Source organism: Protopterus annectens, chromosome 6.part0 (assembly GCF_019279795.1).
Source record: "Protopterus annectens isolate FY-2018-M chromosome 6.part0, PAN1.0, whole genome shotgun sequence".
NCBI classification, from domain to species: Eukaryota; Metazoa; Chordata; order Ceratodontiformes; family Protopteridae; genus Protopterus; species Protopterus annectens.
The window spans coordinates 422,761,086-422,786,239 of NC_056737.1; the positions used below are offsets into that span (position 1 = coordinate 422,761,086).

The 25,154-nt window shown below is 41.4% G+C and overlaps 1 protein-coding gene across 5 annotated transcripts in view; it reads right to left on the reverse strand.

Annotated features, from left to right (window-relative positions):
* The window catches only part of MTA1 (metastasis associated 1), a 3,368,231-nt gene that overhangs the window by 646,520 nt on the left and 2,696,557 nt on the right, over nucleotides 1-25,154 (reverse strand). For all 5 annotated transcript variants that reach the window (XM_044074165.1, XM_044074166.1, XM_044074164.1 and 2 more), the window contains exon 16: nucleotides 13,965-14,117. In XM_044074165.1, coding sequence (XP_043930100.1) covers nucleotides 13,965-14,117 — 153 coding nt within the window. The remainder of the gene's footprint in view (nucleotides 1-13,964; nucleotides 14,118-25,154) is intronic.

Sequence of the window (25,154 nt, forward strand, 5' to 3'; positions counted from 1 at the left end):
TTAAATCTAGCACAAAACCGACAACTAGTGACGTCGTGGTCAGGGCCTAGGCATGGAATACAGTAAGAATGAAAATCCTTATGAGGTATTTGCTTCCCACAAGAAATACAATTATTAACTTTTACTGACATTGGTCTGAGGCAAGAAAAAGTTTCCCCAATGGGGTACTTAGCTTTATTGAAGACTTAGTTTCTGAAATTTGAATTCGAAAATCTCACGAGTCGGCCGACCGGCACTTGCAAACTGCTTTTGCTTCGGGCACCATGCGGCAAGATAGACTGAAGAAAATGACATCGGCTGCATCTTATATACCCCTGGCACACTGACGTCAGGGAAGAGGCAACAGCAACAGAAGCAGGACCAAGACTTTGGAACTCTGGCCGACTGCGGGACCGCCTAACGGCAGGATATCCCAAGTGTAATGACTGCAGCAGTGAAACACGATGAACATCTGATGTAATGGCATCTGCTGCCTCACTTTATGCTACTGAAGATCTGACATCAGTCCTCAAGTGACAGCAACTGAAGCAGAAATACTAAGTCTCTGGCATTTGGGTCAGCCGAAGACTACCCTGACAGGGATAACTCAAATGTGATGACTGCAACAGTGAAACATGAAGAACATACAGCTCTAGCCCTGGAAATTCCACTTGTAGTGCTTGGTAAATGTATGCACATAAGTCCAGGTAGCTGCCTCAAGAACAGAGTTATTATGCAAACCCTTGAAAAAAGCACAAGAAGCAGCAGCCACAGCTCTAGTAGAATGAACCTTAACAGAAGAAGGAAGACTCTTATCCTGAAAGGAAAAACAAAAAGACAGCTTTAGAAATCTAAGAAGAAATAGTTTGCTTGGACACAGCCAATCCTAAGGATCTGGGATGAAAGGAAACAAAGAGCTGATCAGATTTATGAAGAGTCTTAGTCTTATCCAAATTAAATTTGAGTTGTCCATGCATATCCAACGTGTAAAGCACATTCTCACTGGCAGATTGTGGAGAAGGGAAAAAAGTGGGAAAATGAACAAACTGATTAAGAGACAACTCATTCACCACCTTGGGCAAAAAAGGATTAGTACAAAGGGACACCCTGTCCTTATGAAACACCAAAAAGAAGGACAAGCAATAACGCCTTGAAGCTCAGACACCTGTCTGGCAGAAGTAAGGGCTAACAAAAGTACAGTCTTCCAAGAGCAATGTTGCATGGAACCTGAAGCTGCTGGCTCATAAGGAGCCTGATTGAATTTTTCTACAACAAATTTATCATCCCAGGGAGGAGGAAGAACTGGCCTCCTGGAAGGACTAATATGAAGAATGCCTTTAAGGAACTGTTTAGCTTCAAATCTAGAAGCTAAAGGAGGTAATAAAGGCAGACAACCAGTAATAGTTGATAAGTGGGCCATAAAAGAAAAATAAGTCAACCCAGCATAGAGCAATTCACACAGGTAAGAGAGAACCAAAGGAACATCCACAGCAAGTGGGTCCAGGTTGCAAGAAGGACACCAAACAGAAAACTTCTTCCATTTGGATAAGTAGGATTTCCTAGTAGTGTGTTTCCTGGTCTCCTGCAGAACCCTAAGCACATACTCAGAAAAAAGTGTCAATGTGGAATCAAAATCCTATCACCCACAAGTTTCAGCTGAGGAGTGGACACGTGGGGATGGATGAAAAATCTCTTGTCTTGTGTCAGTAGGTCCACCCTGTGAAGTAACTTGTGATGACTGCCCTTGGCTAAATGCAGAAGAGGGAACTAGTGCTGTCTCGGTCAAAAGAGTCGCCAACAAGCTTTTGGGAGCATCCTGTTGTACTTTGAACAGGACTTTTAGAATGAGGGGAAGGGGAGTGTAGGCATAAGGGAACATCCCCTTCCAAGAAAAGGGAGGGCGTCCACCTTCCAAACCAGAGGACCTGGAACTCTGGCACAAAATAGAGGAAAGCAACCAAAAATCTTTAAAAGTGTGTCTTACAATGGTTAGTTGTATTCTGATGAAGTCTCAGGGTGTAGGGACAAAAGTGCTAAATATTTTTGTATTAAATAAAGGCAGGTTTTATTTTCAAGCCCTCGGTTAGTGTGCTTCTTTAGGCTTTTTTTATTGCTTTCCTGTTTCACACTGCACATTTTCATTTATTTACAAAACAGAGGAAGTTCTCTGTTCAGAGGGGAGGCAAAAAGTTCCATTTGAGGAGTACCCCACTGGTGGACAATGTCCATAAACACATTCCTGTGAAGCATCAATCTGTGTGATTGAGTTATGGACCTGTTCAAAGAGTCTGCCACAATCTTTTGACCTGAAGGAATGTACACTGCCTTTAGAGTCACTTGGAACTGGAAAGCTAATTCTCACACTAGGAGTGCAAACTGGCTAAGAAGATGAGACCTTGTCCCCTGTTTGTTGACATATCACATCACTGTGGTATTGTCTGTATACACATTGAGAGGTGCTGGGGAGAAAAGAGGATGAAAGGCCTGAAGAGCCAGCAGAAGAGCTCTCATCTCCTTGACACTAATGTGGTCTTTCTGTTAATAAGGCAACCAGACTCCCTGAACCTTTAGGGAACCAAAAGCTAGTCCCCATCCCACGTCTAAGGCTTCTGTGAACAACTCCTGAGAGGAAAGAGGTGGATGAAAAGGGAGCCCTGAAATGACAGTCAACTGCTGAATTTATCACTGAAGTTTCTACTTGAGACATGGAAGAGAAGGAACTAAAAAAATCGACAGGATGAGAATGCGGACGACAAACTGACTTTAGAAACCACTGAAGTTTTCTCATATGGAGTTTGGCAAAAGGGAGCATAGGAATAGAGGAAGCCATGAACCCCAGAGCTCTCAGAAATTCCCTTGCTGTTACTGAGGTCAGAGGATGAACGGACTGGAAAAAGGAAATAAGAGTTAAGGCCATGGGAAGAGGCAGGGATGCCAACATAGGAACAGTCTGAATCCTGCACCTCAGAAAGACAAGATCTTGAGAAAGAGTCGGAAAGGACTTTTTGAAATTTATAGTGAACCCCAGAGTCTGCAGAAAGGAGATTGCAAAATGAAGACTTTGCAAAAAGGTCTCTGGTGAGGATGCCTGAAACAGAAGGCTTCCAAATAGGAAAGACCTGGATCCTCCTTAACCTGAAAAAAGAAATTGCAGAAGCGAGGCATTTGGTGAATACCCAGGGGCAGTAGAAAGGACAAAGAGGAGAACTGAAAATGCCAGGAAGCAACAGAGAAATGTAAAACCTCCTGAAAAGGAGATGAAGTGGGACATGGAGATAAACATCCTTGAGATCCAGACACACCATGTAAGCCTGAGGAAGTATGAAGGGTCAACATTCAAAAAGAGGGAACCTTCAGAAATGTACTTAGATGAGAGAGGTCGAAAATTAGTCTCCAAGTACTCTGTGTACCAGGAATATTCTGGAGTAAAAACCCCTCCCTCTTTGGGAAACTGGAACTTCTTGAATAGTACCCTGAATCAAAAGATCCCAAAGCACCCCTGAAAGGACAGTTGTTCCTGAGGTAATACCCTTGGTGGATAATGGACAGAACCCAGGAGTCCTGAGCAATCTTTAACCAGACACGGAGAGACAGAGAAAGTTGAAGAGAAAGAGGAATGTGGCTGGGAAGAAACGGATAGTCAGACAGCACCTGATTTATCAGGAAAAGGAGACTTCTGGGGCATAGAAGCCCAAGTAGCTTTAGCAAGAGAAGCCTGCTTCCTACCTTTCTTGCCCTTGGGGGGATGAGATTACCTATGAACAAGGGCTGGATTAATGGGGCAATTTCTTTGAAACTTAAGTACAGGAGAAACAAAAACATGTGTAAGTTCTGTAAAGCCTTGCCCTTATCCTGAATGGACTTAAACAAATCAGCAGCAACTTCGCCAAACAACCATCAAGACAAAGGTTGAAGTCGAAGGGAAGAATATCTCCTTATCACAGACTCAAATGCAGTAGCCCTAGAGGAAGCATCTGCTGCATAACTACACTTGATGGAATGACAAGACACCTGGGAGGAAGTTCCTAACAAGAAAAGAGCAGAAGGTTTCCCTTCAGAGTCTGGAAGATCAGAAATTACCTGACATGCCAGGGAAAGAAGAGCCAACATGTACCTGGACATATGGGTCTGATAACTGACAACCCTAAAAGCTGGAGTAGCAGAAGTGTAAACCTTTTTCTCCAACTTTCCATGGTTCTGCTATCTTTATCAGAAGGCAATAAAGAAGGAAGCAATTTAGATGGTTTGTCAGAAGCCACAGACACCATCAAAGGGTCTGCAGAAAGGCACTTGCAAAGAAATTTACAGTCCTCAGGCACCCTATAAAACCTATCAGATGTCTTGGGAGCACAGGACTGGGAGTTAGGAGCCTTAGCAGCATTAGAAAAGACATCCAACAATGCAGCTAAAACAGGAAGTACAGAAAAAGGCCTGAGAGAATCCACGTGCAGGAGCTCAAAATACCTTTTCTGCACTTCAGAAACTTGAGCACAATCCCATTTAAAAAAACTCCATCATTCTACAGAATGCCCCCCAAAAGAAATTTCATCACATGGAGTAGGAATAGTAGATTCCAAATACCCAAACTCTAAAGGATAGGGAATCTGACAGGAGTAGGTAAGGAATTCCTCATCTGAATATGCCTTCTCCTCAGAGGAATCCTGCTCCCTGTGTTTTTTAAGGGGAGTAGAGGACCATGGATGAGCATGAACAGAAACACCCTGAGGATGTTTTAAAGCCATCAAAGCATTAAACAACCCCTGAGTGAAATTGTGCCACTCATCTGTGGATCCTTAGGAGCTGGAGCAATATGCTTAGTTTTCTGCTTTTTCTTTAAGGGGACGTCGGCCTTATGCAATGTAGAAGGCTCTGAACCCAGGCTTCATTCAATAGTAGGGATTTATTCCCTGACTAAAATTTGAGGAACACCCCTAGGCCCCTCAGAAATAATCAACTGTGGTTTCACCTGAAGATCCAATGTGAACATCTGCAAGGCCTCCAAGAACGTGCCTAAAGTTGGATCCTCTCCGGCCGCCAAAATAGTCATGGCCGAAGAATCCAACTATGAAGCTGGATGAACCTCCAGGCTTTCACTCACCTTGGAAGCAACGTCCAACGAAGGCTAGGCAGTAGAAGAATCCGGCGTAGATTTCTTGGTCATTCCAAATGGCTGCCCCTAGGAATGAGAAGTTCCTTCCACAGTGTATTTAGTTAACAGCTTAAGACACTCATTCTCTAGATACAACACCAAAGAAAAAAGCCTACTACGGAGGCTCTTGGGAACAAAGGCCTGACTAAACAAAATGCATAGTCAGCAGAGAGGCAAAAGAAGCACTGCTCGTGACTGTCTTTATGGGGAATATGCCTCCCACACTGACAATTACCCTTCCTGGATGACATAAATCCCCACATGCAAAAAAAAATAAAATAAAATAAAAGACAAAAACACCCCAATGGGGCACTTATCTACCATGGCTTGGTGACCCAGCAACGGAATGGGTGTTCAGACTTACGATCAGACTGATGGCGTTCAGACCGGTGGTAAAGAAGCTCTGAGCATGGTACGTCCAGATGTCACCTTTATGCCCTAACAATACATGAAGAGCATACATGAGATGTACAGCATACCTTAAAGCAACCTAAAGGCTTTGGTATACTGACTGAACATCTGGCTGCCCTTGGCAGGGGATCCCTATTATAATGAATACTGTAACAGTGAAATGGAAGAACATGTACCTTACTCATCCTAGCCATAGTCTCAGAATGGAAATGTCCTTCATAGAGGTTGTGAGGACCAATGTTTCCCTGAACTTGAGAATCTGCAGGAGAAGAAGCTGTGTCCTTGTTAGAATCCTCTGATGTGTTCTGTGGAAATGTTTCTACTTCTAGTGGGAATGATTAACATATGTCCTTACTCCCATTAGTCTTACATATATGGGGCAAGCATATTTTTATCAACGAGAAGAAGAAATGTATTTAGCAGGAAAAAAAGGCAAGAGTTAAGAGAAATATACTGATTCTCTTCCAAAGAACAAGATGGTTTAGGGTACCTTGAACTCCAAAAAAAAGTTATGTACTCACCATAACATTCCATGTGAGTTGCTCATCTTGCCTTCATTCTTACAGATGGGTTCGGAGCTGATCCTCGGCTCCGAGTCGGCCTACTACAAAGCTTGAGATCTTCAGACAGCTCAAGACCAAGTCCCTATCCCATGATGTACCCTGAATTACCTCAGATCTTGTTTACTGCGTCTAACAATATAATATGCCCGTCTATCACTTTTTGTAGGTAAAAACCATAGAAAGATAGAGCAACCATGATAAAACTAGTATCTCAGTCCTTGAAACAACCTTGGAGGGGGTAGCAGGGTGGGAAGTAAGAATGAAGGCGAGATGAACAACTCACATGGAATGTTATGATGAGTACATAACTTCTTTATGTGAAGTTGTTCTATCTCGCCGTTCATTCTTACAGATGAGTAGCGTCCCAAGCACCATCTTTCTTCAGTGGCTCACGGGAGTATATTTTTCAGGACAATAGAACCAAAGGAGGGCTGTCCCTGTAGGCCCTATCGACTTTGTAATGAGTGATAAAGGTATGAGATACTGACCAAGTGGCTGCTGCACAAATATTGTCTATAGGAAGCCTAGCAGAAAAAGCAAAGGAAGTGGACACTGCTCTGACAGAATGAGCCTTAACTTTGTGTTGTAAAGGTAAATTGGCAGCTGAATAAGTGAAAGTGATGCAATCAGATAACCATTTAGATAGTGTTGTTTTTGCCACTGGCATACCTTTCCTAGAATCTGAAAAGGAAACAAAAAGTTGTTCTGATTTTTCTGAACTCTCTTGTTTCTATCCAGGTAACATCTGTGTTGTCTATGAACATCAAGCTTGTGCAGCATATACTCTTAAGTTGTTTTAAGTGTTTGGGGAAAACAAACTGGTACATCTATGATTTGGTTAAGGTTAGCTTCAGTACAAACATTAGGTAAGAATGAAGGATTTGTTCGCAGGGACACTCTGTCAGCAAGAAAAACCAAATACGGAGGTTTTATGGACAAGCCTGTAGCTCTGATACTCTTCGGGCAGAAGTGATGGCTACTAAAAAGATAGTCTTCCAAGACAAAAATTTCAAATCACACAAGGAAGCTGGTTCGAAAGGTGGGAGAATAATGCGTGAAAGCATACAATTTAGGTTCCACGGGGTATAAGGGGATTTCACTGGTGGTCTGAGGTGGAAGTTCCCTTTGAGAAAGAATTTGGATAGCTTGTGTGACATTATGTTCAATCCTTCAAAGCCAAGATGAAAATTAGAGATGGTGGCAAGGTGTACCCGAGCTGCCGCAGGCTCCTTTGTTGAAAAGCGTAGTCAAAAATTCTAATATAGAGGAAATGGGGGCTTGATAGGGATCAATGTTATTCTGAGAAGTCCATACAGAAAATCTCTTCCATTTGCTAAGGTACAACTTCCTAGTAGAGGATTTATGAGAAGATAATAAAATATACTGCGCTTTGTTTGAGAGGTTATAGAACCTGGCTATGTTGGGAACTGCAGCAACCAAGCTGTCAATTTTAGGGACTGAAGGGAGGGATGAAGAGCCCCCGACGAATGTGTCAGAAGATCTGGAACTGGGTCCACAATCCAAGGCTCTTCCAACAGATGAAGTCGAAGGAAGGGGAACCAAATCTAACGAGGCCAATGAGGGGGCTATTAGAATGATGGTCCTTCCCAGGGCTTTTGCTTTCTGTAGTACTTTGGGTATCAGGGGAATTGGTGGGAATGCATAGAGGAGACCCGAGGCCAATCGTGTATGACTGCGTCCCTTGGGGAATCTCCCCGAGGGGGAATCAAGGCAAAGTAGCTTCTGCATTTTGTGCTCATGTGGGAAGCAAAAGATCGCAGCAAGGCTGGCCTCATCTGTGGAATATTCTCGCCGCTATCTCTTTTTTGAGGGACCACTCGTGGGGCAACAAAATTGCCCTGCTCAGTTTGTCTGCAATCACGTTGGATTTCCCCAGGATGTGCGTTGCTATCAGAAAGCGCTAGGTGAATGTAGCCCACTGCCACACTCTTAGGGCCTCTCGGCAAAGGGGTTAGGACCTCGTTCCTCCTTGTTTGTTCAAGTACCAGACCACTGATATGTTGTCCGTCTGAATTGCAATTGTCCCCAGAGGAAGAGAGTCCTGAAAGTACTGCAATGCCAAAAGTACTGTTCTCATCTCCAGGACCATTGACATGCAGATGTGTTTCTTGTTCAGTCCATGTGCCTTGGGCTGTTCTTCCCTGAAAATGCCCCCCCACCCTACCAGGGAAACATCTGTGGTCACTGTGGCTGATGGTGAGGGTAGGATAAAAGGACGACCTATCATTACTTGGAGAGGTCAACCACCACAGAAGATCCTTTTTGCATGTGTTTGTTACAAAAAAGAGATGAGACACTCGGAGCTCTTGACAAGACCATTGCGTGAACAGCAGCCATTGTAGAATCCGTATGTGCATGCGACCCAATGGCATTGCTATTATTGCCGCTGCCATCATCCCTAACAACTTTAACACTTCTGATGCTGGAGCCTTGTCTCTGGATATGATGTTCTGTATTTGCTGACAAAGTAGTAATATCCTTTCTGCTGGAAGTTTTAAAGTGGTGGTGGTGGTGGTGTCCAATTCTGCTCCGATAAAAACGATATGTTGCAATAGTGACAAGGCAGATTGTTCTGAATTTATGGTAATGTCCAGTTGATTGCAAAGAGTAAGAGTGGTGTCCCTGGCTTGTATTAGCTGATGCCTGGTGGTGGCAGTGAGAAGCCAATCGTCTAAGTATGGAAACACCTGGAATTTTAAATGCCTCAGGTGAGGCGTGACCACTGCCATGCATTTGGTGAACACTCTGGGAGCTGTAGTGAGACCAAAGGGCAGGGCTTGAAACTGATAATGAATGGCTCCCAGCCGGAAGTGCAGATGACCCCTGGATGGTCTGGCTATTTTTATATGATAGTACACATCCTGGAGATCTATCGAGCACATTCAAATGTCTTTCCCTAAGATGGGAAGTATCGACTGAAGCGTGACCATCCGGAACTTCTCTTGCTTGACAGATCTGTTTAGTCTGCTGAGGTCCAAAATAGGTTTCCAGTCCCCTGTCTTTTTTGGAACAAAAAAGAATCTTGAGTAAGTTCCGGATCCTGTCTGCTCTGCTGGGAATGGTTGGATGACTTTTGGCAATGTTTGGACCTCTACTGTTGCTTGTTCCCTGTAACTGGGTGGAACGTCTGGAATTTTTGTTGTCAATGGAGGGGGAATGGCAAAGGGGGTAATATATCCTATGGAAACAATACTTTGTACCCAGTTGTCATTTATTTTGAGCCAGGTGCCTGGATACAAAGATAAGTGACCCCTGACTGCCTCCAGAGTAGGACAGTCAGGCCTCCTTTCAGGAGCGCTGATAGAGCTTCCCAAAGAACTAGTCTCTGTCACCCTGGTTTTCCGGACCCCCTTTGCCGCGAGGGCGGCATCTTCCATTTTTGCCCCATCCTCTGCCCCTGGACGGGGGTTCACCACATGTCCACAGAAAGGCTTCTTGGAACCACATCTTTCCTCCCTTTTAACCCTTGGGGTAGGGTCTAGTAGGGGTGGAAAAATGGACTCAAGATGGCAGAGTCTTTCCTTCCTGCTCAAACCCGGTCAAAGTTTCCTTAACTTTGGGCCCAAAAAGGGATGAGCCATCAAAAGGGGTGTTGACAAAGGATGACTTAAAGGGCTCCACAAAGGAACATAAGTGCATCCAGGAGTGTGTCCTAAGAGCAATTCCTAAACCCGCTGCCCTATTCATTCCATCAGCTGCATATGAAATGAGACGCATGGACGAGTTCACAATGGAATTATTGGTAGCAAACTGGGAGGCAACTTTGCCTGAAGATCCTTCGGCTACCGAACCCTGAAGAGCATCTCCAAGCTCTTTTAGGAGGTCTCCTTGCAGTTTTGTGAAATGTGTAAGATAGTTCAGTGAATGCATGGCAAAAGTCGCTGAACTATACATGCGCTTCCCATATCTATCCATGATTCTAGAGTCTCTGTTAGGAGGATGGAGAGAGGAAGAAGTTTCAGACATCTCCTTTTGGTGGCTGCCGCCACCACCATGGCATCAACAGGCACTCCCTTAGTGAGAAAAGACTTGTCTGAGGAGCAGAAATAAATTTATTGGGCCTCCTAGAGACAGGCTCCATGGTGTCCGGAGATTCCCATGCCCTCTGTCAGACCAGCTCCATGAGCTCATCGAAGGGTGGAGACATCCAAGAGGTGGAGGGTTGAGACCTGAAAGCCTTCAGGAGAACCGACTCATCTTCAGTAGGATTGGTGGGCTTCCAGCCACCCCTCTGTTTAAGGATTTCTAATATATCTGCAAATGAGATATCTTCAGAGGGGGACCCTTCTGATTCATCTATGTTAGTGTCAGATGTGAGAGACTCCTGCGGGAAGTCCAGATGCTTCCTATTGCAAATTCTCTTCCTGGGAACCTCATCAGTGGGAATTTCTGGTGACATCTCAGAAGAGCAGGGGCCACCCAGTGGGGCTTCCTGAGACTCAGGGTATCTACACTACAAAGGGATCTGTGAGGCAGAAGTGGACACAGGCACTTTTTGGGGAGGAAGTAGTTGGTCCTGAAGTTGTGGATGTCCTGGGGACATTACTCTCCTCGTGGCTTCAAAAGCACCCCTGCTCTGATGAGAAGGAATCGCAGGATCTGAAGAAACCATCGATCACCTCAGCACTGGAACAGTGGGCTCAGAACCAGAGGTAGGATCCAAACTCATCCAAGCCAAGGCCCCGAGAGGCAAAGTTGGAACTGACAGGTCAGTCCGACTATCCTCCCTGGACCCAACCGGCTCCTAGACTCCTCAATGGGTGCCAAGAAAGTCTGAGTGAACGGAACTGATAGCACTGGAGCAGGCGTTGGCTCTGAAGGCTCCACAATCATCAGATCCAACTCCTCTGGCTCTGAAGGACTGGTATGGCTTGGAGGAGGAAAATAAGTAGATGGAATAGCAGTTTTCAGTTCCGAAACCACTTGGGTCGGAACCAATAAAAATTTAGCAAACGCCAGTGCCTGTAGCAACTTTTGCGCCACCTGATCCACATCCAAATTGGATAGGCAAATCGAGGACAGAGATAACTGGACGGAGGGTGGTACCGACTGGACTATAGGAGATTTCAATACTTCGGGTACTGGTTTCAGGACTGGGGACCGGCTCCAAAAGGACAGGATGCTCGGCTCCGAAAGATGTGGAGCTGACGTCGATGTTTTTTTAGATTTTGATGAGTCCGATGAAGAAGTCTTACAGGACTTAGAAGATTTGGGAGATTGACTAGTTTTATCCTGGTCGCCCAAAGCTTCCTGAAAAGAAGATTTTAGAAGTCCTCTATCTATCAGTTTTCTCTTCCTTTCATGCAAAACTCTACTTGAAAAGGAATGGCAAATGGAGCAACTCTCTTGCAAATGCAAGGCACCCAAACAATAGACACAGTTTACATGACTATCAGTCACTGACATCTTTTGTCCACACTTCAATCATTTTTTAAACCCAGACTTGGAATGCTTGTCTTTATCCTGGTCAGCCATGACACTATCTACTATATCAAAAAAGACTTGAATTATCCAACAAGAATATGCACACACAAACTTTAACAATTTTTAAAGTACACTATAGTATAAGCAGTAAGTAGCCCCTAAAAAACAAATGGGCTGTATATGGATAAATGTATAAACGCACACACACCAAATTTTACTATCTATAAATGCTTGTAAACACTATACTAAGCTATTCTAATTATCAATATAGGTCACACCAAGAAGGGAAGGGATACTAAAGGCCTATGAAAAATGAAGGCCAAAGGGAGAAAGAGAACTATCAAACTTTTAAGCTATGAAAGATCTAAGTTATAACTAGCAATAACTATCAATAACTATTAATATAAAAGACAAAATGTAGGCATTTTTATAGAAACATTTTTATAGAAAAAGCTATACTGGCCCGAACTGTGCTAGGAAACCTCCGATCTGTTGCAGCGGCAAACTAGATCTGGGGTAACAAGGTGCATCATGGGATAGTGACTTGGCCTCGAGTTGTCTGAAGACCTCGAGCTTTGTAGTAGGCCGACTCGGAGCAGAGGATCGGCTCCAAACCCATCTGTAATAATGAACGGCAAGATAGAACAACTTCACATGGGTAGTTTAAAGCTACAACGTAAAGGTGCATGCATACACAACTTAAGCAGAAAGTTTAAAATTAAAGCAGAAAAGGATAATGATGTAAATGGGAGTGGAAGTTCAAGACAGAGAGAGACAGAGAGATTTTGGATGCAAGTCCTTATAGAGAACAACAACCTGAAAGAATATTATCAGTAGTTACATGTACTCTAAGAACTAAGCCAGTGCAGTAATGAAGAAAGGAGATTTTACCAATAGGGATGTCTGCACATAAAGTGTATAGAGAACAGGCAATATTCGGAGCAAATAACATAGGAGGGAAATGTAACAGAGTGGGACAAGACTAAGCCAGAGTCTAGACTGTAAAATAGACTGTCTTCTTTATCGGGGATCAATAACCAAATATAGGCAATGAGAAAGTGACAGGAGAGTACTAAATGAAAGACCTGCTCTGTTTAAGTTTTAGTCGAGTCTAGAACAAAAGATACTGCTAAAAAAAGGGAAAATAGGTCAGGTAAAATGCTGCACGCTAACTGTAACAAGCAATTGCAGAAGGTTAGAAAATAATGGGAAAAGAGAACAGGAAGGCCACTGCCAAAGGAACAATGGGAAGAAATCTGAAAGGCTCAAACCTTTGCTACAAAATCCAGGTGGTTTATATTTTTAGTATGGAGGTAAGTGCATAGGTGTTTTTACACACCAAGGAAACTTCAGAGGATTTTTTCCTCAGCTAGGCAGCAAATGTTAGAATTGTGATAGGAAAGAGACAGGTAATTGAGAACATTTTTTGGGAGGACTGGGAATAAATTGTCAGACTTTTAATAGTTCCCTAAAGAGTATTTTGTAGAAATGTTGGGGGAATAAATAAGTAATAACGGAAATGATTCTTTTGAACTAAGGCACAAGATCTGCATTGCCTACATAAATAAGCTCTGAATATTATACAAATAAAAAAAAATGAGGTACGACTTTCAACAAAGAGAAAGGGAAAATTTCATAGATGCAAGTGGAATTTCTGGGAACAACAATCCACAGGAGGAGAAGTGAAACTTAAGGGAAGACAGGAACTGAGCAAATTATGTAATGCTGGAGTGAATGAAAATTGTTAAAAAGAAAACATATACTGCACAATGATACTAATGGAAAATAATATTTTATTTTATTTACTTTTATTTTCTATTAATGTATGGCAATTTAAAATGCAATGATTACTAATCTTTGTTTAGAAATCTCATAATAAATACTGACTGACAAATCAGACATCCATAAAATCTCAAATGATCAACATATGGAATACATTTCAAACTTGCAGAATGCATGGAACCATATTCATAAGTTGTAATACATTTCAAGAACTATACCAGGAAAGTTATGAAAGAAAGACACATAATGCATTGTCTTAACTGCAAGTAGCTCAGCTTGATTTATCAACTGTGAGGTCAAGACCACTGATGCCTGAATATCTGCAGATGTCTATCTGCAGATGTGTAATATTCATTAGACTATGTGGGTTATTTGAAATCTAACTGGTACACAGAACTCCCATATTCTACGCAACAATGTTAAGCTCTTACCCTTCATTTTATGGGTCATGTATGCAAACAAACTAAACATGCCTAAAAACTGTTGCTGCCGTTTATGTACTTATAAGCAAATATGGCAAACAAAACAAAAATGAATTACAAAATGGCTAAATTAGAAAAAATACACAAAAGAACCTTCAGTGGTAGATGCCAGTTAATACATGTCTAATTTACAAGCAACTTAAAAGAGCTTACCGTCTATACCATTGTGCTGTTCATAACTCCTCTTGCCAAGAATAGTGGGAGATCCACTGTTAATAACTGGAGGAATCTTTGCAGGAGTTCGATTATTAATTGAGCTGTTTACCCACTTTGCTATTTCAGGTTTTGGAGGTAAAGGATGAGTCTCTGTCACAAATAAAAATATTTAAAGAATCAATCTGTTTCTGTGCACGGCTTCCTCATGTAAAGAAATATTAACGGTCATAACATTTTCAAATGATCCCTCAAATTACACAGCTAAATTGCCTGTCCCACGTTGGTTCAGATGTCTTGACAATGGAGGTTTATACTGTTTACACTAGCAGGCCAATAATTATACAAGAAATGTATGACACCTGCAGGTGATGCTGTTCTTCCAATCAAAGTGTCTCTCTGGAACTGGAGGGCAAATTGACTCCTGCCATAATAATGACTACTGCATCAATAAATAGCAAAGGTAAAAACAAAGAGCCTTTCATCAACGGTGATTTACATGCATCAAACTTTGCCTTAGAAATGTTAGCATTTCAAATGCAGCTATATGATCGCAGGCAAGAAACTGCATGAACACAAGATGCTGCTGATCCAATTGAAACTGAAAAGATCAAGCACAGAAAAGATATTCACTTCAAGAAATATTTGATGCTTTTAATTTTAAAGTGATCCGTCGTACTTTTGTATGTGTTCGGGTTTTGTTAATGAGATAATCTAGATAACTATCAGAACTGCATGGCTACTTCTTGAATAACATCTCTGAGAGACCCTTTATGCAGAGAATATTTATAAATTCTCTCCTTCCTTCTTACCATCTACTTTATATACACCCTCCTTCACCATCCAAATCTTTCCCTCTTTCTTCACACTCCCCTATCTACTTTTTCAGTGACTAACCAACTTCCACTGGGATTACTCTTTCAGTACACTCCTAATTAATCTTTTTATTTTGATAATTACTTTTAATTCCTAAGAATAGATTGCTTTTCCACTCTCACCATGTGTGCATAAAAAAAAATCCATCCATATCAGTTACCACATCTCTGTGTTAATGCAATTCGGCCACATAAACTGAATTATCATTACATAATAGATCTAAAAGGTAAGCTTCAATTTCTGTAAGGATATTTGGTGTTAGCTGTACTACCATTCAAATGTATAATCTGTTTTAAACAATATACATTACAACTGTTTTTAAACTACAACTTTTGTAAATATTAATTTTATGTGAACTATTTCTGTATTTTTATGTTATAAATATATGCAAAGATATCGTTTCTATGGAGCTTTTTCCCCTGGCCTCTGCTGAAAACCGACTTTCCCACCCAGGTGGACTTTCCTGGTCAACAAAAATAACTGACTACAGTAATGCTATTATGTGCACTCGCTTTAGTGGAATGATTTCCTTACTGAAAATTTAAAAGACAGCTTCCACTGGAATGCTGAAATGTAGAGTTGTCCAAGTTGTACTTATCAGTAAAAGTGGATGCTTGAATTCCTTCCTGCTGCATTACCATAGCTCTCAACCAATCAGGGACAAATATCAACAGAGTCGTGGACAAATCCAGAGAAAATCAGGGACACTTAAAATATTAGTACTACTAACTTGAGACACTGACAGAATAAGAGAAGGTGAATTAATTTACATCTTTTGAAGTTAAAAAGTCTACAACCCTTAATTATTGTCCCTATTTACTAAGTTTAATTCACCACATTTCCTCCAAAAGTCACCCGTTTTAGGAAGGATTAAGAGGGACACGGCTAAAATTTGAGTCAAATTCAGGGACAGTTGAGAGGTATTAGGCTATATGGGCTGTTTCCCCGCTCAGAAAACAACTGTCCAGCTTCACAAATCTCTGGCTCCCCTTCCCCAATAACTTCACTCTTGACTGCCTAATGACTGTATAGCCTCAAAGAAGGTGTAAGAACTGGAATAAACGTCTACCTTTTAATTAACTGGAGCTGTGCTGAACAAGTGCCAAATACCTCAGTTTCTCCTTAATGTGCCAAACGTTCGTGCACCTTTCAGAACAAATGTTTGCAAACACTGTAAATCTGATAAAGGTGGTTTATTATGTAGTAATTCAACACAATATGAACAAGTATTACTGTCTCAAATAACACTGCTAATAAACTGAAACAGGCTGAATTATACTGTCCCTAGTAATTTTTATTTTTATTTTATTTTACATTTGTTGACCGGGCTAGTCCAACTGGATATTTTTTTCAGTTTCAGGCCGGGAGAAAAGAAACTCCCACATATAGACAAAGAGATACACATCATGAGGACAAATGATAATATACACATTATTACCTATATCTAAAAAAACAGGAAAAAGTGAGTGAAAAGAACATGGAAAAGGAAATGTAATAAGTTAAAAAGAGAAACTAAAAACTTAATACTTTAAAAGCATACACAAGAAGTAACACATTGTTTAACATTCTAACATGGAGAGAATAAAAAGGAAAGAGAGAGATTAAAGAAATAGAGATAGAAAGAAATATATAATATAAAGAGACAAGGTCAGAGATAGGCCATCAGGACCATAAGATGAGAGGTGACTCTGTAAAGGTAAGTAAAGGTAAAAGGTAGGTAAGGGAGGAAGCAGGAGGAACAGGCGGGTAGGAGAAGAAGAGATAAATTTGGTATTTGAAAAAGGAATCACCTGCTAGGTTTTTAATTTGGTTAAGGTAATAGCAGTTTGCTGAATGAGATGAGGGGAGAGGGAGTTTAGATTAGGTAGGGATGAAAGAGGTATAGAGTTTAGGTGTTGTGAGGTTGAAAATGCTCATGCTCTATGAACAAATGAGGAAAAAGAAGTAACAACATGTTTGATAGTTCAAGTTTGTTAAGTTGCAGATCATTCAGACAGTGTGAGAAAGTTTTACCAATTACAAATAGCAATCTATGTATTTGTATATAGATAGTTTATTAGAGAATATTTTTTTTTTTCTTGAGTATAAGTATAAATAGGTAGAGAAGAGAAATTAGATGAGAGGATAGGGGGTGGCTTTGGCTGAAGAGAAAGAGAAGAGGTTAAGAAAGTTTTAATTCATCTGTTTACTTTTTTTTTTTAAAATGGTATTATTGATATGACAATCAATGGTAATCAAAGGTGAGGTTGTGATCGGAATTGTGACACCCTAGTAGCAGTTTTGGTTGCTAGTAGTCCAGGTGATATATAGTAAAGTCTGTTGTATAGGATCTGGTAGTCTAATGTAAGGGATCTGGTAAAGAGTTTTTTTTTTAGAGTTTGTTTTGCTTCGTTTTGAGCATCGTTTTGAGAACCAGGTTTCAACTTTGTGAGTATTGATTTGTAGTTCGATGATGGATTTAGCAGAGCAAATTAATGTGGAGTCAATGTGAGTCGTCAAGCGTGCTGGGGGAAATCTGCTGGGGAATGCTGCTTAAAGAGAGAGAAAGAAAGAGAGAAAGAATGGTCAGGGGAATAGATCCTTGGGATAGGGAAAGAAGATAGGAGAAAGGATGAGAAAAACTTATCCCAAAAGAGCGGCTAAGAGATAGGTATTAAGATAGACAGATTCTAAGGCTAATTCTGAAGTCAGAAGTGTTCCTCTTATCTGTAATGGCAGAATTAAGACAAACTGCCCTGTTTTCTTTAGTTTCTGAACTGCTGGTCATTTGACCGGACTTTTGTACTCAGTCAAGTATCTCTACCAAAATGAATTTCTGTACTCACTTTCCTGAATATCTGTAATGAACTGAACTCAGTCTTTTCAAACAGAAATTACTTCTGTCTAGGAAGTATCTCATAATACTAAAGCCCTGTAAATTTCCTACAGTTCTGCATATCTCTTTAACCTTGGTTCCCAAGCCTTGTATTATCTAAACAAATTCCATGTCTGTACTGTTGCTCTGTACAGCATGTCTCACAGCTATTAGAGCTTTGGCCTGAAGATTATTTCACCGAGCTTGCTTGTATCCTTCACTGAGAAATTCACTTCTATTGAAAGAGCACCCAGTGAAACCGCATGCAAAATGTGAAATATAAAATGAGGATATAGGCCTGCTTAATATGGCTTCATTTCTAGGCCTATGCAAAGAGAAAACTGTATTTATATAGGATTTAACAAGTAAGCTCCAAACTATGGACCCAACCCAGTTTGGATTTGTTAAAGGTAGATCATGCATGTTAAACATGGTTGACTTTGAGAAAGTCATCAAGGCCCTGGACAAGGGAAAGATGATACATACCACCTACCTTGACCTAGCCAAGGAATATGACACAATCCCTCACTCAGGTATTATAGAGAAAACACCCACGTTACCAGATGGGTAACCAACTGGTTCACAGATAGGATGCATATTGTTTAAAGTGGGTAACTTCACCTCTAGCAAAAGACCAGTCACCAGTGGCGTACCATAGGATTCTGTGCTGGGCCCCATACTGTTTGGGATTATTTCCCATAAGTCCAGGCAAAGTTGGGCGGCCTGGGCTGACCAAATTCACTGACTATGTTAATCTACTGCAGATAGGGTTAACGCAGACAAATGACTGACGCCAATGCCACGGATTAAAGCTAAATGCAAAAAAATGCATTATTATTCCCCTTGGTAAAGCTGTCCTCCCTGCTAATTACACTATAGACAGCACTCCCCACTAAGTGTAGACCCAATGTTACTGGATCTGGGTACTCAGGTTGAGAGCAATCTGATCTTTGACCACCATGGAAGAAATCCTTCTATGTGGCACATCTTATACATACAGCCATCATATATAGATCTAAGGATGTTATAATTCTATTGTACTCAGCCCTCGTCAGACCAATAACTGAGAACAATGCTCCCTTTTGCATGTACCTCACCAGACACCTGCAACAACTGGAGACCACAGAGGTTTAGAAATTACACGCTACTCAAAACAAGTTTCCGCAGAAAGAATGAATGTCCTTGTCACTGCATTCTGTCTCCTATAGATTGCTAAGGAGTGACCTGTGCCTGGCTTACAGGGCAGTCTCTGACCCAGCCAGCCCTGATGGAAACGTTACATATTTGTAAATCAAACTGCAGAAGGGTTACTTGCTCCAGGGATGTTAATCTAGACTCTGACATAAACAGGTCATGCTGGATCATAGGAAGCTATTGGCCCTGAGGCCCTTATAAGGCCGGCCAAGAGTTTAGCCCATGTTTTAAAAAGATAGCTCCCAAAGCCCCTGTCCAGCAGGGACACAGGTGGAATCCCAGGGGTGTATTTTCTGTTTCCCATCCAGTTATCCAGGTTGTGCTTAAAAAGGGATGATGAGGTGCTCTGCTTGATGTGAAGAGGGAGTCTATTCCACAGATGTGGGGCATTTCTGGGACACAGATATGCCCCGCCAACAATTTCTATTGATATCACAGACCAGGTTGAGGTCGTGCGTACAGTTACTCGAGTGAGCTTTGACTTTGGGAAATGCAGCAGTCTCACCAAGGCAGGGTATGAGATTGTTTTGTATGCCAGACAGAGGTCACCTCAAAGAAGTCTGTATGAAACTGAGTAGATGGCCAGGGATTTTAGCCTACCTGTGCAGGGTAGATGTTTGAAGCCCTGGATTCTCCTGGTGAGGAACCTCTGTGGTCTCTCCAGCTGCCACAGGCATGTGCTTTGCGAGGTACATGCCGAAGGGGGCGTTGTACTCAATAACTGGCCTTATAAGGGAAGAATACAGGGATGTTATGACCTCTTTGCCCCTGAATGAAATACCCTTACTTATGAGGTGGGCCATGTAGAAAGCCGTCTATACAATGGAAGCAACATGGTGGTCAAAAGTCAGGTTGCTATCAGCCTGGATGCCCAAATCCCTCACTACTGACTGCGTACTTAGGAAATTGTTATTAATGTGATAATATATAGGGACATCACTCTCCCCAAAGTGGATGATGCATTTTTTTGGCATTCGGCTTGAGGCCATGTTTCTGGCACCAGTCATTTGTTTGGGTGAGACCCTCTTGGAGGATGTCCGCATCACTTGGGGAATTCATGACCGTGCCCAGCTTGCAATCATCTGCAAACGTGGTCAGCCATAGCCCACTGGTTTTGGCCTGCACCTCAGAGAAGAATATCCCAAATAACAGAGGCCCCAGGACCAATCCCTGGGGTATGCCGTTCATTACAAGTCTACTGCTTGAGGTGGCTTCCCCTCTCCTGATTAGGTGGGTTCTATCAGTGAGCCAGTTTGCTACCCATCTGGTAACATATGGGTTGATGCCTAGCTGAGAGAGTATATATTATGCCCGAGTGGGGAATAGTGTCAAAGGCTTTGGCCAGGTCAAGGTAGGCGATGTGCACAGTCTTCCCCACTCCCATGGCATTGGTGACCGTCTCAAAGAAGTTAGCCAGGTTTAACAGACATGACCCAATAGTTTGTGGTTAGGTAAGTGAAGTTTGGAGAGGTAACTGGAGCGAGAGATACATTTCCCAAAAACTGCCATTTCTCTGGAACAAGCTTCCAATTCATGTGAAATAGAGCCCCTCCCTAACCCTCTTTCAAATGCAACCTAGATCAATGGATGGGTGACTGCAAATTCACTCCTGGGGGTGGTGCTCATGTCCCTCCTGGACAGAGGAAGTTGGCAATAACTGCCATAGACAATTACCTCTGCAAACTTCACTTACCTAATCATAGACAATTGGGGCAACTCAGGATAAATACAGCTAAGCTTGTAAGGGCTCTAATGCCATTAGCCTAGTAACCTCCTATGAACTTATTTACTCTGGCAAAACTATATTTAAGTCAAGCCTATCCTTACAGAGAGAACTCAGTAGTCAGAATAAAGATTTCTTTAGGATATCCTGCTCGCACAGCGAGACAGAAGCCTGATGTGCCAGAACCAAAAAATAAATAAATTAATAAAAGAGAAACATATAAAGTAGAAACACACAACCCTACTTTATATCCCAACTACAACTATATACAATGGGGAATGGAGGGTGGGTGCTCTTAACTGCAGCATTGAGGAATTCGAACATCTGCTGTTGGGCAAGTGCAGTTTACATAACTGTACTATGTTCATCATTCCACTCTTGTTTGATTACCAAAACTTATCCAACATGTGAGGAGGAAGTCTACAGATCCAGGAGCTTCTGGAGACTGGTCCAAGCAAAGCTCACCATGGGACCTTGAAAAGGAATCCTGTAGTACTTTGTAAAAGTATGTACAGAGGACAATGTAGCTGCCACTAGATGGCTTCTAGAGTCCACTCCTTTCTAGTATGACACTGAAGACAAGGCTCTAGTACAATGTGCCTTGATACTGCCTGTAATGGATTTACTATGATGAAATTAGCAAAAAAGCAATAGCTGAGGATAACCAAGTGGAAACTGTCAAGTCAAATCAAGAACACTAAATCAGCTTGATGAGCAAGTTCAAAAGGTGACATTCAACTTCTCTTACACAAAATTGATACACCAAGGAAGAGTAAACTGTTTACAAGACAGTCACAGGTATAAAGTTTCTTTCAGAAACATTTTTACCACAAACAGAGAAGAAAGAGGAGAATCCATGGGCAGACATGCTGAAATGGCCACAAACTGAACCATTAAAGATGGAATAAGAAAGACCAGAGGAAAGTAACACACACAAATATTTGAGCACCAGTAGTACAAAATCCCTGACCAGTCCTTTGTTACTGGCTAAGCACCAACTAGAAAATCGTCTCCAGTTACCAATATATGATTTTCTAATTAGCACGTTTTCTTGCCTCCTTTAATATCTGTTGCATGTCCTCATGAAATAAGTGCCTAAAAGTATTAGAATGTAATCATTCATGCAGTCAGATGAAGTTGATTGATATTAGGGTGTATCAAACTCCCCCTGTCTTGTCTGAATAGATCCAGTCTGTAAGGAAGCTTGTGGTAACTGTTCTTGACAATTCTAACTGGGCCAAAGAACTGGATATCAATGGAAATGCAAAAGGAACATACTATCCAAGGGAAATGAAATGCATCTGTTTTCCAGCCTTGCTTGCAAGAAACCCTGGAACCACATTTTTTTAGTTGTCTATTTTGAAAGGCGGCAAACAATGGATCAGTTTTTGGGAGAAGCCCTTGTTTAATTTCCATTTGTGAGGGTCTGTCCTGGTCCTGTTCAGCTTGTCTACCACTATGATTTGCTCTGATGGAATGTATGGCATTTGGAGGACTAAGGAATGCTGAAAAACTACTTACCAAGCAATCACTGCCAACCTGCACAGGGGGTATGACCTTGTTACCTCCACACTTCTTTATGTAACATGACTGTGGTGTTGTCTATAATCATTTGAAGAGGTCCTGCAGACCATAAGTGATGGAGAGCTTTATAAAGCCTGGATTACAGCCAACATATCTTTAAGTTGCTGTGCTTTGGTTTGTCTAAAGGGCTCTACACACCTTGCACATTTATCCACATGGAAACTGCCCCACAAGCAAAATCCGACTTGTCTAAGGTGAAAGACTGGTTTGAGGTCTGAGGAGAGAAGGGGAGACCTGGATTCAGTTACCTTTGTCTCCACCAATACAGTTCACTTTATATGAAGTCCAAGACTGCAATTTGATACTCCAGAGAATGCAAAGGGTATCCATGTTGTTTTTTTTTTTTGTTTGTTTTTTATGGAAACCATTGCATCTTCCTCATGTGCAATCTGACTCCAGAAATCTATAGAATCATAGAAGTCATGAAACTTAGGATCCTAAGAAATTCTCTTGAGAAGTCTTGAGACTGATTTGAGAAACCCATGAAAGAGTCTAGATAAAAATCCACCTTCTCTTGTGTCAAAAAGGCCTGGTGAAGAGAAGTATCTACAAAGCAACCCAGAAACACAATCCTATGAGATGGAGCAAAGGAGGATTTTGCAATATCTATCTGGAAGCCCATATTGGACAAGACAGACATAACCCAAGTTAATGGCTCTTGACACCTGGAAAAAGACACTGTACAGATAAACTAGTCAATTAAATAAGGAAACATGTAAATACCATTCTGTCCGCAGTATGCTATGAGTGGGGCTAGTCATTTTGTAAATATCCTTGGAGTTGTAGATAAACCAAAGGGTAATGCAGAGAACTGACAATGTGACCCAGAAACAGAGAACCTTAGAAATTTCCTGAAGCCTCTAGCTATGAGAATGTAGCAATAAGCATTGTTAAGTTTTGTGTTACCATGTAATTCATGGAAGGAATGAGGGGTAATAAGTTCTGTAAGGTCAACATTTTGAATTAAGGTACTTTCACATGTAAGTTTAGAAATGAATGATCTAGAACCAGTCTTCAAGAGGTCTCTTTCTTTAGTACCAGAAACATCTTGCAATTGAAGCCTTTTCCTCTTTGACACAGATGCACTGACTCTATGACTCCCTGGGTGTGTAAAGACTGAAGAACCTTACAAAAATATTCTCTTTGGTTCACTGGGTTGGGAAGAATTCCCCTAAAAAGATGTTGTTTGTATCCTGTGGCAACCCTCCTGCATCAGTTTTAACACCCAAGAATAATCTGAGATAATATTTTGACAATGGAGGATGCTGAGGAACAGTTTGTGGGACAGGTCTGTAGCGATATTGGCTGGAGGAAAGGGAAGAGGGAAAAGAATGCTGGCACTGTTGGTCTGTCCCTTTTTCTGAAAGGATCCTTGTTTCTTGTTATTTCTCTCTGGCCATCTCTTTTTTACTCTGTTTGCAAGTATATGACTGGTTTGCTTATCTGACTTTTTAGTGAAACAGCGAGTCCTGAAAGATTTGTATTGGGGACATTAAAAATCTTAAATACTACATGGATCAACTTTCTTCTCATCAAATTGTTTGAGAACCTGGGTAGCAGGAGATCCAAACAATACCTCCTTATTTAAAGCAGAATGTGAGATTGCAAACGTTGCCTCATGAGCCAACTTTTGGTTGTGTATCAAAGCATATTTTTCTTAACACTTTAGCAGTAGCCCTAGACACAGTACCTGTGCAATCACACAAATTCTTCAAAGCATGTTTGTATTCCCGCGACAAAGTAGAAAAATTTTGATTCAAAAAAGGAATTTCTTCTGTAGGAAGTGAAGAGGTAAGTTCCCTCAGACTATCCCTATAGCAAAACATAAACTTCCAATTTTATTTCTGATACCTGAGAATTCTGAAAGCCAACAAAGAAGCAGAAAACATTCTCTTACCTAGGTGGCCCAACCCCTTGTCTTTCTTATTACCAGATGATGGGTTAGTGCTCAATAACAGCCTATTCCCAGCAAGTACATACAGCTGATGGGCCTGGTCTCCAAGGTGAAACAAAAAATATTAGTCTGAGGTACTTTACACATCTTATCTAATTTTTAGGGACTAACAGCTGAGCATCAGGATAATTATAGATAGCAATCATATCCTTCACAGCTGGCAGCATAGTTGAGATGGGTAAGAAATAATGAGCATCCATTTGTCACATACCACAATATCTTTTCAGTTCAAGGAGAGCATTATTTGTTCAAATAAAAATCATTCATTGTGGTCAGACTCTGATTAAAAGGAAATTCTTCCATATAAAGATAAAAGCTAATATTTTCGTCACGGTCAGAAAAATGGGCTTGAGAGATCTAAAGGAAAAGATCCATCTCTGTCGTAATCATTAGACCCTATTTCTTCAAGAATTTCTTTTCAGAGGATACTCACCTGTAATGGCTGCTAGATCAGAATTCATAGTCTGTAATGCATGCCTTACTAAGACATGAACATTTTCTTAAATGCAGTTACTTCTTAAGATAAACCATGTTTAAACTATCTTTTTTTTCTCTAAAGATGGGACACACAAGTGGTGTAAGTCTTTTGCCTTGGTTAGCCCATGAATAATCTCCCATTGTGTCTCCTAGTACTAGAGAAGATGGTTCACCAATAATCTGTATCAAACAGTGGAACAGGTGAAGAGGACCAGTTTGTGGTGGCTGAAAGGACTACATTAGTTGAAGCAGGAGAGGTAAGTGAGTGGTCTGACGAACAACCAATGGTCACTAGAGGTTCACCCACTAATGGCTGAGGTGCAGACTGAGCTTGTGGCAACAGCAAGGGCTCCTTGTTATCTTTGTTTTCTTTTTAGGAACAGCGGGAGTGAAACCAGCAGGTCTGCAGTAAGTATCTATGCTGTAGTCAATAAAGATATGCCAAAAGCAGCAAGTGCTGCTGGAGTGAGCTGATCAGGAAGTAAATTGTCACCCAGTGTGCACAAAAGCAGCACAATAAACATACAC